This window comes from Phaseolus vulgaris, chromosome 7 (assembly GCF_000499845.2).
Source record: "Phaseolus vulgaris cultivar G19833 chromosome 7, P. vulgaris v2.0, whole genome shotgun sequence".
In the NCBI taxonomy this organism is placed as follows: Eukaryota; Viridiplantae; Streptophyta; class Magnoliopsida; order Fabales; family Fabaceae; genus Phaseolus; species Phaseolus vulgaris.
In genome coordinates this window covers 32,621,782-32,635,083 of record NC_023753.2, presented here as the reverse complement: position 1 = coordinate 32,635,083, position 13,302 = coordinate 32,621,782, and the positions used below count along the sequence as shown (strand labels likewise).

The 13,302-nt window shown below is 34.0% G+C and overlaps 1 protein-coding gene across 2 annotated transcripts; it reads left to right on the top strand.

The window, feature by feature from the left end:
* Window positions 1–9,961: 9,961 nt before the first annotated feature.
* On the top strand, window positions 9,962–13,125 carry LOC137830105 (ADP-ribosylation factor-like). 2 transcript variants are annotated; one of them, XM_068637241.1, is made up of 7 exons: window positions 9,962–10,094; window positions 10,620–10,777; window positions 10,963–11,033; window positions 12,128–12,247; window positions 12,513–12,631; window positions 12,739–12,820; window positions 12,904–13,125. In XM_068637241.1, exons 2-7 carry the CDS (start codon window positions 10,630–10,632, stop codon window positions 12,907–12,909), a joined length of 546 nt encoding a protein of 181 aa, XP_068493342.1. In that variant the 5' UTR covers window positions 9,962–10,094; window positions 10,620–10,629; the 3' UTR covers window positions 12,910–13,125. The 2 variants fall into 2 exon arrangements, with proteins under 2 accessions (XP_068493342.1, XP_068493343.1); XM_068637242.1 differs by lacking the exon at window positions 9,962–10,094 and adding an exon at window positions 10,113–10,231.
* The last annotated feature ends 177 nt before the right edge of the window (window positions 13,126–13,302 follow it).

Genomic DNA, 13,302 nt, shown 5'->3' with positions numbered 1-13,302 from the left:
ATTTAGGCTTTAGCTTTAGGGAAAGGCCCACCTTGTGCTGGTCTTTTATGGGTGCAGCTTGCAAGGGAAATACGTCATCCATACAGATGAAGGAAAATCGTTCACCACATGGAATCAAACACGATCCATATAATTTGTTTAATTCAATGGAAATAAAAAAAATAGAATAAAAAAATTAAAAGTTTGTTTGAGTTGAAAACATAGAGTTAGAGAAAAAAAATTATGGACCATACATAAAAAAAAAAAATTAAATATGGTTTTCGTAATTTTAGTTGAAATTGATTTTTTTTCATGATCCAATCTTTAAACTTAGTAAGAAAATTATTGAAATAAGTTATTGTCATTTTTTTTACATGACAAACAAATCTTCAGTGTGGATTAGGATGTTAAGATATTTCATGTTGACTTATCGTTGACTTGAATGTTATAATGTTATCTACACTGAAAATTCGCTTATTACGTAAATGTCGTACATCACATACTTCTTTAGTCTCTCCACCATATTGATTCATGCTTAGAATGTTGTATTGTGTTTAACTCCCTCCAATCTCCATACTTTTGGATATTAATATATCTCTACACATCCTTGTTTCTTGTGTTGCAAACCTCCACTCCCATTTTCCAAGTAATGTCTCATTAAATATTTTTGACATCTCTTATGTCTAACCCACCTCTTTCTTTTGGTATACATATTGTATCCAACTTCACCCATGATATTTTATTATCTTACAAGCCATATTTGCAAAAGATTGTTTTTGTATCTTCCTAATCTCATTTATTATCTTTTTTGAGCTTTAAAGAATGATAAGAAGAAAAGAGGAAGAACTAAAATTACAAACTTAATTAGGCAAAACCTTCTCATAAAATATAAGTGTTTACCCTTTCAACATGTTAATCTCTTCCTAATCTTATGTAGCATGGTATTTCACGTCTTTACCTTCCTCAAATTATCCCCTATTGGGATTCCTAAATATGTAAATGGGATTGACATATTTGAGCAGTTAAGGATAGCAACAAATTGGTGTAGTTGACTTTCATTTACCCCAATCCCTTGCTCTTGTGAACATTAATCTTGAGTCATGATATCACTTTGAAACACCTTAGCACAACTTTTAGAATTAATATATTATGAATATTATTCACGCATATGAAGTTGATATCTTCTCCTAATTTTCATTCCCCTCACATTTCCACATTGCCCCATGTATTTCTTCTTTTGTAAATTGGGTTGTAAGTTCTATGTTATCCTCCTTAGAAATGGACTGAAATTGCACACCATCTAAGTTCATTTTTAGTTTGCTCTTCTCTTCAAATTGTCCCTTAAAATAGTTTTTAATCTCCTTTATTGACTTTGGCTCATCTATACATTCCCCATTTATTCTCACACCTCTAATGCCACTTTTCATTCTCTTCCAAATTATTAAGGAGTGATAGTATCTAGAATTCGAATAACCTAGGGATAACCATTTTACTCTTGCCTTTTGTTTTACTAATGCCTCTTGACAAAAAAACACCCTTTCAGTTCAGCTAAGAGCTCGCTTCTCTTTTTCTTTTTAGGTTCATTTAGTCTTATGTTCTCATCCTTTAGTTATAGGTTTCTTACCCTTATGTATTAACTTTTTTTGTTCTATTAATATTCCTAAAGACCTTATCGTTCCAAATTTTCACATCTTTTTTCAATAATTTTATTTTTTTTCTTTATGAAAAATACTCGTTCTTGAAATTTGATATTTGGTCCACCATTGTTTATTTAGATCATTTAAGTCATCTACTTGTTGTCACACATCTAATATTCTTATTTTGTGGATGTTGTGTGACTAGATAGTTTTTCACTAATAATAAAACATCTTTGACAGAAAGCCTTGTAAATGAACCTAAGTTCTTATTGTTGATTTTGGCTTAATCCCAAGTCCCACATCAGTGGGTTCATTGTTTGGGAAAGAGGTTTGAGGGTTATAAATTAAACGCTCCTCCTTCACTGTTAGATATCCCAAATTTGTAATATCTTCTCCCATAATAATAAAAGTGAGTTGTTTTTGCTGTGCTCGGAGATTAGGCTAAATTGGCCGAACTCCGTTAACAATTTTTTGGTGTGTTTTTTTCCTCTTTATCTCTTTTATTATTCCGCTGTATTTATTCAATATTATTTGTCGGGTAGCTTTGTTAGGGTTTTGTTTTAGTGGGAAAATTACCCGTTTTTTTCCAACAAGTGGTATCAGAGCCGAAGGTTCGCCCTTGGGTTGTTTGAAATTGTTTGTAATATTGAATACAATATTTTGAGTTTGTGATGGCAAGAGGTCGTCAGCAAAGTCAGACAAAGGGGAGAAGAGGGAGGTCTAAGTCTAAAGGTCGAGTCGTTGCCAAAGATGAGTGTGCTTTCTGTCATGAGAAAGAACACGAGAAGAAAGACTGTCCAAAACTGCAGAAGAAAGGGAAGGCTCCGCAAGATGCAAATGTTGCAGAATGCAAAAGTGATGTGGAATCATATATCTCTTTAATTGTCTCGCTTTCAGCATCATCGTATCCATATGAGTGGTTATTGGATTCAGGTTGTACCTATCATATGTGTCCCATTCGGGAATGGTTCTTTGAATTTCAGGAACTCGATGGCAGGGTTGTTTACATGGGTAATGATAATCCATGTAAGACAGTTGGGATAGGTTCAATCAAGCTGCAGAATCATGATGGATCCACCAGAATTTTGCGGGATGTACGGTACGTGCCAAAGTTGAAGAAGAATCTCATCTCATTGGGGGCTTTAGAATCTAAAGGCCTAGTTGTGACGATGCGAGATGGAATTCTTAAAGCAACTTCAGGAGCACTGGTGATGTTGAAAGGCGTGAGGAAGAACAACTTGTATTACTACCAAGGTAGTACAGTGGTGGGGACAGTAGCGGCAACAACTTCTAGCACTAAGAAGGATGTCGAGGCAACAAAGTTGTGGCATATGAGATTGGGACATGCTGGAGAGAAATCCTTGCAAATTCTTACCAAGCAGGGACTGTTGAAAGGTACGAAGGCTTGCAAACTTGAATTTTGTGAGCATTGTGTTCTGGGAAAACAACGAAGAGTGAAGTTTGGCACTACAATTCACAATACCAAGGGTATTTTGAATTATGTGCATTCAGATGTGTGGGGACCTGCCAAGACTCCGTCAATCGGAGGTAGGCATTATTTTGTCACTTTTGTTGATGATTTTTCCAGGAGAGTTTGGGTGTTTACTATGAAGAACAAAAATGATGTGCTTGAAATTTTCCTTAAGTGGAAAACTCAAGTTGAAAACCAGACAGGAAGGAAGATTAAGGTTCTCCGAACAGACAATGGAGGAGAATACAAGAGTGATCCGTTCCTGAAGGTATGCCAAGATTGTGGCATAGTTCGGCACTTCACTGTTAGAAAAACACCACAACAGAATGGGGTTTCGGAGCGTATGAACAAGACACTCGTGGAGAAAGTTCGTTGTATGTTGTCTAATGCTGAGTTAGGCAGAGAGTTTTGGGCTGAGGCTGTGACATACGCTCAACATCTCGTCAATCGTTTGCCATCATCTGCTATAGATGGCAAAACCCCGTTAGAGGTATGGTCTGGAAAACCTGCAACTGATTATGATTCTTTGCATGTTTTTGGTTTTATTGCATATTATCATGTGATTGAATCAAATTTGGATCCACGGGCAAAGAAGGCTCTTTTCATGGGCTTTAGTCCTTGAGTGAAGGGATACCGTTTGTGGTGTCTAGAGGCAAAGAAAACGATTATCAGCAGGGATGTTACCTTTGATGAATCTGCCATGTTAAAGAAGGTAAATCCAGAAGGAGCTGATAGTACTCCACAACAAGTGGAGTGTGCCCGGAAGCAGGTGGAGTTTGAGCCGACAGTGGTGATCCCAACACGAAATACCGCAAGTGACTCTCCTATGGCAGAAGAAGAGTCAGATGAGGAAGAGGTTCCTACCCAAGAATCTCAACAACAATCAACGCCAATTGCAGTTAGAAGACAGAGACGAGATATTCAGAAGCCTGCTCGTTTCATGGATATGGTTGCCTATGCACTTCCAGTTGTTGATGACATTCCATCCACTTACCCAGAAGCCATTCTGAGTTCAGAGAGTGGTAATTGGGCAGGTGCGATGGAAGAGGAGATGCAGTCTTTAAAGAAGAACAAGACGTGGAAGTTGGCACAATTACCAAAAGGTAAGAAGGCAATTGGGTGCAAATGGGTATTTGCAAAGAAAGAAGGATTTCCTAATAAAGAAGATGTTCGCTACAAGGCAAGGTTGGTTGCTAAAGGCTTTGCTCAGAGGGAGGGAATTGATTATAATGAGGTATTTTCTCTAGTTGTTAAACATTCTTCCATTCGAATTTTGTTGGCCTTGGTAGCACAGTTGAATTTGGAGTTAGCTCAACTTGATGTAAAGACCACATTCCTACACGGTGATTTGAATGAGGAAATCTATATGACTCAACCAGAAGGATACAAGGTTGATGGTAAAGAAGATTGGGTTTGTAAACTTATCAAATCGTTGTACGGACTGAAACAATCTCCGAGACAGTGGTACAAACGATTTGATAAGTTCATGAAGGATCAGAAGTACAAGAGAAGCAAATATGATCACTGTGTGTATTTGCGCAGACTTGAAGATGGTTCCTACATTTACTTACTCTTATATGTTGATGATATGCTGATTGCAACAAAGAGCCAAGTTGAGATTGATAGGTTAAAAGCTCAGTTGAGTAAAGAGTTCGAGATGAAGGATTTGGGGGAAGCCAAGAAGATTCTCGGCATGGAGATAAACAGGGACAGGGAGAGGGGAAAACTTTGGCTGTCACAGAAGCAGTATTTGTAGAAGGTACTACAACATTTTGGTATACACGAAGATACAAAACCTGTAAGTACCCCCACTTGCTCCTCATTTGAAATTGAGTAGCCGTTTATCTCCGACGACTGATGAATAACGAGAATACATGGCGAAAGTCCCATATGCAAATGCAGTTGGAAGCTTGATGTATGCAATGGTGTGTACGAGACCAGATATTTCACAGGCTGTGAGTGTTGTTAGCAGGTACATGCATGATCCGGGCAAGGGACATTGGCAAGCTGTGAGATGGATTCTACGGTACCTCCAAAATACCTTAGATGTTGGATTGACATTTGAGCAAGATGAATCACTTGGTCAATGCATAGTTGGATATTGTGATTCTGATTATGCAGGTGATTTGGATAAGCGACGGTCTACAACTGGCTATTTATTCACTTTAGCAAAAGCGCCAGTTAGTTGGAAGTCTACCTTGCAGTCTACGGTGGCTTTGTCTACGACAGAGGCAAAGTATATGGCGATTACAGAGGTTGTGAAGGAAGCAATTTGGCTTCATGGGTTGCTTAAAGACTTGGGAGTTGGTCAGAAACAACTAAAGTTATATTCTGACAGTCAGAGTGCTATTCATTTAGCAAAGAATCAAGTCTTTCATGCACGGACGGAGCATATTGATGTTCGTTATCACTTTGTGCGTGAGATTCTTGAAGAAGAGGAGATTGTTCTCCAGAAGATTCACACTACGGAGAATCCTGCAGATATGCTCACCAAGGTGGTTACAAGGACCAAGTTTGAACACTGTTTAGACTTGGTTAATATCTTGCACATTTGAAGTTGGCGCCCGGAGGCGCAAATTTGAAGTACTGCATGTTTTGAGAAGATTTGTTTTAGGTGGGACTTGAAATTAAGCCAAGGTGGAATTTGTTGATTTTGGCTTAATCCCAAGTCCCATATCGGTGGGTTCATTATTTGGGAAGGAGGTTTGAGGGTTATAAATTAAACGTTCATCCTTCACTGTTAGATATCCCAAATTTGTAATATTTTCTCCCATAATAATAAAAGTGGGTTGTTTTTGCTGTGCTTGGAGATTAGGCTAAATTGGCCGAACTCCGTTAATAATTTTCTGGTGTGTTTTTTTCCTCTTTATCTCTTTTATTATTCCGTTGTATTTATTCAATATTATTTGTCGGGTAGCTTTGTTAGGGTTTTGTTTTAGTGGGAAAATTACCCGTTTTTTCCCAACACTTATCATAGAAGAAACTTATATAAAAAAATGAATTTTCAATAATAGCTAGTTGCTAGAAAAATTCTTGTTCACTGGTTTGACTTTAAATCTTTCAATTGTGTGACATCCAATTCAGTGCCATCCAATTTATATTTTTCTTGTGGATATCTTGTTGCAATTCTCCACTGCTGATTAGTTAAGGAATAGTGAAAATAGATAATTGGTTTACTGATGATAGTTTTTACTCAAACGAATAATGGAGGGAAACAAAATTATTTTTGGGATATCTACCTTTATTGGATAGAGTAGGTTCATGAGCAGGTTTAAAAATATTTCAACTATGACATTTTGATAATTGTTTTATGGTACGATAAGATACAACATTAGAGACATTCATACTAGTAATTACATAATTTTGTTTTTGTTTTAAAAAAATCTTGTCATGTATTTAGACATTGTTAAGAATGTTAATGTTTGCGTAAGTAGTTACCTAAATTTGTTTTTTTTTCGATAAAATGGATCACATACATACATGCACTCTCTGTTTATGTTTCTTGTTTTATTTTGTATATTAGGAACACTCAACACTTTTCTGACGCTAATGCTATCCATGGTATCCCATACTTGTTGTTTCTTGTGTATATATTTGCATAAAGAGACATATCTCTCTCTCATACTCTACAACATTTCATTCCCGATCCTTTGTCTTGATACATTTTTACTTACACATTAACACTTATTATTTATAAAAGCTCACGAATACCTCTCTTGTTTAATTCAATTAATATATCTTCATATCAAAAGTTAAATATGTTAAACATATCTTCATATCAAAAGTTAAATATTCATACATAGCAAAGTTTTTAAATCTTTAAACGATATAAAAAAATTAAAAAGAAAAGAAAAGTATTTTACTATGTGTTTGTGTTTTCCCTTTTACTGTTTGTCATCATTGTTGTTCTTAGTTGGGCCCTGTTGTACCTGTCTAGGTAGAGGACCTAGATAGTACCTGTAATTAGGTGTACAATTGTTGATGTGTAGGTATCTCCTAGTTGCTTCAAACCTCATTCCTCAAATGTTGATGTTCGATTGAAGGATTACTTGCAAAATGTACTATGACGCTCAAGCAAGTACTCTAGTTTTAAGAGTGTGTTCTGGTAAAATGAAAAAAACATACCTTACTTCTCCATAGAGGGCTTTATTTATAGCATTGGTTTATGGGTCCTGACCCTGATGGGCCATACATAAGTTATTATTTGATATGCATCGTGATCCCTTATTACTAGGGATGTGTACCTTTCAGTTAATCCGTTTTAGCTGATTCGTCAGAGTTATTCCCATATATTTCGGGATACAAATTATGACTCATTCAACGCTACTATGTTGTTACCATTATTTATTGCATGTCTCGAAGAGCTTTTTGATTCGGACGGTCGGTCACCGAGATCGATATTGACTTGTCCGATACCGACCAATACATTAAATATTCATATATAGCAAAGTTTTTTAATCCCTAAACGATATAAAAAATTGTAAAAATTGAAAAGAAAAGAAAAATATTTTACAATGTTGGTTTTAGGCAACTATTTCTAGAGGGCGAAAGCTCTGTCTAGGGTCTGCCCTTTATTGTTTCTCATCATTATTGTTCTTAGTTGGTCCTGCTGTACTAACAATTATATATTGGCACGTATGAAATTACAAGGACTTCACTCAAATTCAATACTCACCCATAAAAATTGTACATTATGGTTTTTTCAATTTGATTTGTTTGTTCCTCATGTAAGGTTTTTTATTTTTTTTTTCCAGTGCATAGGGTCTCTGTTGATAGTGTTTGGTCTGTATTTTGTGTTGTGGGGGAAAGAAGAGAGGTGAATAAGAATGATGGTGTTTATCAGATAACAAAGGCAATGAAGGATGATGTGAAAGACCTGAAATTGCAACCCTATAATCCTTTCAACGGTAAGAGAAACCATCATCATGGTGATGATTAAAGGGAAGAGGAGGTGATAGACAAAGGATTCTACACAGATTAAGTGCATGAAGACAAAGACGTTTCTATAGCATAGTGCATTTTGAAATGTCACATTTGAAAGTGTAGATTGAAAATTGCTTCTACAAATTTCAATTTATTACCCTTATCTAGATAATTTGTTCAAGTTATTATAAATGATATTGTTGGAGATCCTACATCGATTAGAGATGAGGACAATTCATTGTATATAAGTGGGTGTAAATCTCACCTTATGAACCGATTTTATGGGGTTGAGTTAGGCTTAAAATCCACTTCATAATATGGTATCAGAGCCATTTTGATCCTATCCTATCAAGTGGTTGTTGTGCATTATTAGTTTCTTAATACTAATTCATAGTTCTTCTTCTTTTATTTAATAAATAGCATCTTATATCAAAATTCCCCTTTATGTGAGTAGAATGATTCTTAAAACAAGCAAGAATCATAACCTTAAAAAATAGTTAGCAATAAAAATATAATTTTTTAAATAACTACACAAAAAGTAACCAAGAGATAAAACATTAATCAAAGTCCATTAATAAATAATTATGACACATGAAAAAATTATCTTAACATATATTAATTGGAAGATAGTAATTATCAATTAAAAATAATAATTAATTAATCAATAAATAACTTTGTTTATTACGTGAATTCTTCTCCTTATAAGATAAAGATATTAACATATTCATCTCATTTTGTATCGCATTAATACATTTTAGTGTATTAAAATAACTTTTATCATTTTGATCCTTTATAAGATGAAGTCTTTCTCACAAGAAAATTTCTCAATGTTAAACTTAGTGATCATGCCTTTTAAACCTTAATTTTCTTGACTTTCTTTGACTCATCCCTATAAATGACATCAATTGTTTGGTTTACACAAAAAAAAAAAAAAAACAATTGTATTATAACATAAAGTAAATACTAACTCAACATATATTACACATACCCATCAAATATGTTCTTTGTATATAAAACTAACTAAGAAAATGAATGACAAGAAATATTAAGACAGTTAAAACAAAATATTACCTTGTAAAAAAAAGTGATTGATAGTAAATGATCTAACTAAACTTTATAATATTGTATTCTCTTTAATAAATGATATATTTTTATAAGATAATGATTTAGAGTTAATACACCACAACTAACATTAAAAAACTAAACAATATTAGTTGAAAAGTAGTTTTTGTCAATGTTGACAAAAGAACTCAAATTAGTATAATAGAGAAATAATTTGATGTTACATCAACTTAAAAACAACTAAGATTACTGTTAGTTACATTATTCTGACTAACTCCAACTAAAAAAAATATTTGACATTGACAAAAAAACACTATTAATATTAATTAAAAAAATATTAATTAATTTAAATTAAAACATATAACATTATTCCATCTTAGTAAAAAAATTAATTTCATTGATATTGATAAAAAAAATACTCTAACTTAAAAAAAAACTCACGATATCTCGATTGATTCTGAACTATAGAGAAAATAAAGATAAATATGAAAGTAGTGAAAATATAAAAAATAAGTATTTCTATAATATTAACTAATCAAATTATTTTAATCATTTTAAAGATTTTAATATTTTATATTTTCAATCTAAATACCGCATTTTATCATAAAAAATATTTCAAATATTTTATATAAAAAAATTACTTCTAAAATATTTTATATACTTCTAATTTTTGTTCATGCGAACACATTATAAATACTTTGTTGACATATTATTTGATGAATAAATTTTAAGATTTATACTATACATGAAATAAATTAAGTTAAAATATATTATAATCTAATCGTATACGAGGATGTATAATTAAGTAGTGTATTAAAGAGTATATAGATTAGTATTTATGTTTTATTATATTAAATAATAATTTTTGGTACTAAAATAACTCAATAATATTAAAAGTAAAGAGCATCATTCCCCTTCCCCACCAGTGTTGGATTTGGAGGGAGCTTCTTCTTGGATCTAACCTCTCAACTTCTCTAATAATCTCAATTCTCTGCCTCTTCTTCTTCTGCACCTCTCTCTCTGTAAGATTCTTCTCCTTTGCACTGTGACTCATTCATTTTTGCATCTCGCTTGCTCTAGATCTGAATACCTTTTATTCAAATTCTGCATTGAAATCCTCGCCATCTTGTTACGTGTTATGCTAGCAGATCTGTTGCAAGTAAAACCGTTTCTCATTTTCAATTACAAAATCAAGCAGTTTTTTTCTCAATTACGGAGATCTCTGCTCTCGCATTTGCTATGTTATGCTCAATATCGAATCGTTTTATTTTCGAAACTTTCTTTCGTAATTGTGTTTAACCGACTGTTCATTTTACCTCGCACCGAATTATGTTATTCTATTTGTTTGATAGATTTGGTGAAATAAATTAGCACTTGACGCTGCCTCTTAATTTTCAAAAAATTCTAGGATGTCACTTGCTTGTAATTTTTTATTTGTTTTGTAACTCCGTCTGAATTTGGAAAATTAAGGTTAATGGTTCTCATGTACATATATTCTTAAAATGTGAGATTTGACTCGGAGTATCTGATTGAATTTCTGCATCCAGTTGAAGTAAGATGGGGTTGTCTTTCACCAAGCTTTTTAGCCGGCTCTTTGCGAAGAAAGAGATGCGTATTCTCATGGTAGGTCTCGACGCTGCTGGTAAGACAACCATATTGTACAAGCTCAAGCTGGGAGAGATTGTGACAACCATTCCCACTATTGGTATTCTCCTGAATTTGTCTTTTACATGCTTCATTTTTGCTTGCTTATGTTGCTACTTCTTTTATTCTCCACAGTTTTAGGTACTTTTATGATCTGATTCAAACTCACCGTCCAACTTCTCTTGTACATTTTTTCGTTGTTGAAAAAGGAATTGCCAATTGATGCTTATGTTTGTTGTTATACAGGATTTAATGTGGAGACTGTGGAATATAAAAATATTAGCTTTACTGTGTGGGATGTGGGTGGCCAAGACAAGGTCCGTTGCTTGCATATTTGTATTAAGATCTGTTAAGGTTTTGGAATTATCGTTTTTTAATTTTTCCTGTTCCTTTTCTTTTTTCGATAAAGCACTCTGAACCTGAGACAACAGATGTGAACATGTGCAGTAACTACTTTCTTTGTTAACCTACTTTTGACGATCAACATAAGCTACATATATGCCATCCCTCTCCTTTCAAGTTTTCTTTGAAGAGAAAATTATCAGCGTTGTGTTGTGTTGGACTTACATTTTAAAAATAATTAAACAAAATTTATATAAACAGCGATGGAGCACTTCAGAACATCACCCAAACGTTTGATTGGGACAAGAGATTAATGAAGGCTTCTATGTAGTTGTGGTTAAAAGCTTAAAGCTTTGAATGTGAAAGAAAATTTATGACAAGATTCAAAATTTGGGGACAGCTGCCACCTAGAGAAGCTCCACCACTGCATATGAACATATACGAGCTTTGTGTTTCCTTATATGTAGACATTTGCAATCTGTCACGATTTATTCTAGATTTGGCTGCTTGAAATTTATAGGTTTTGATGAAAATATGCTTATTGATGGTCTTGTGCCTAGCAGAGGTTCTCTCATTAGCACACAATACAAACATGAACTACGTATTGAGCCTCGAAGTTTTCAAGTTTTTCCTGTACATGCGGCTTACAGTTTAGATGTTAAACATAATCCTCTGTACATGTGTGTGTGTGTCTCTCTCTATATATATATTTGTGTTCATTGATGAGTTGCATTTACCTATAGACAATCTGTGTCGAGTAGTCCATCTTCCCAGCATATTTAATGCATTTCTGTTAAGAACATTCTTCATTTGTTCATTTTGTTTTTCTTTGGAAGTACTTACCAAGTATATATTCTATTATGAGCTTTAGATTGACAAAAAAAAATTGTACTGGTTTGGTAGCAAAATATCTATGTTCCTGTTTACTTTTGAAATTGTTTTTATGTTGCTATGACTTTTGCACCCTTATTAGAGTACATACAATACAAGTTCTATTAGGTTATGTCTTGCCTTCATCTTGATTCTTGTATGCTAAACATGAATGGTCTCTTGTACGGTGCTCTCACAGATTCGTCCTTTATGGAGACACTACTTCCAAAACACTCAGGGACTTATATTTGTTGTGGATAGCAATGATCGTGACCGTGTTGTTGAGGCTAGAGATGAGCTCCACCGGATGCTGAATGAGGTAAATAGATTAAACTAAGAGCAAGATGAATGTAAATTAATGTGGACAGCACCACTGTGATTGAAATGTCTTGCATATTCAGTTGTTTTAAATAATATTGGATTTTGAATTCTGATACTTCTCTTATTCTGTCAACTACAAACACGGCATTAGTTATACTCTTTTTATTGATAATCTTCTGGCTGTAGCCTTTCTCGATTGATTAAGTGTTGATGGTGAAACTGCTGCAGTGGAAAATTTAGTTATCTACTTGGTTAATTTATAGGATGAGTTGAGAGATGCAGTTCTCCTTGTATTTGCCAACAAACAAGATCTTCCAAATGCTATGAATGCCGCAGAAATCACAGACAAGCTTGGTCTTCATTCTCTTCGTCAACGCCACTGGTATTCAAATGCATTTCTGTTATGTCTGTCGCCTGCTGCCATCTTTATCGAGTACTGATGGTAATTGGATTTTGGTGTTGGGTGTTTCTTTTTTTTGTTCATCACAGGTATATTCAGAGCACATGTGCCACCTCTGGGGAAGGGCTCTATGAAGGACTGGACTGGCTCTCCAATAATATAGCTAACAAGGTAGGGCATAAATTCTTCATCTCTTACGTTCGATGCTTGACCTGTATAACTCTAGTTGATTTCTGTTTACTTTTCTGGATCAGGCTTAGGGACATTTTTGGGGAACGCTGCTATCTTGCTCGGCTTTACGATTATATTTTGAAGTTGATCGGTTGATGTTCTCTTAGCATTAAAGTCTTTTTTTCAACTCTTTATCAAGTCCTTCTTTTGTCTTATTTAGGTGTTTGATATTCTATTATCATAGCAATCGTATTCGTTTCTGTAGAATTCCTAAATAATTAATAATATTAATGAATTACAAACTACACATGCAGCGATCATGGTTATCTTAGAATTCTGCATAAGTCAATAATCTCTATACCTTTTCATTTTAAGCCTCGATTAGTTGTTCGGGTGTACAATGTGCAACTTCTACTTAGTATATGATTTTGATTAAGCGCAACGCTACTTTTCAATAGTTGTATTGCTAGTACTGCGTTTTT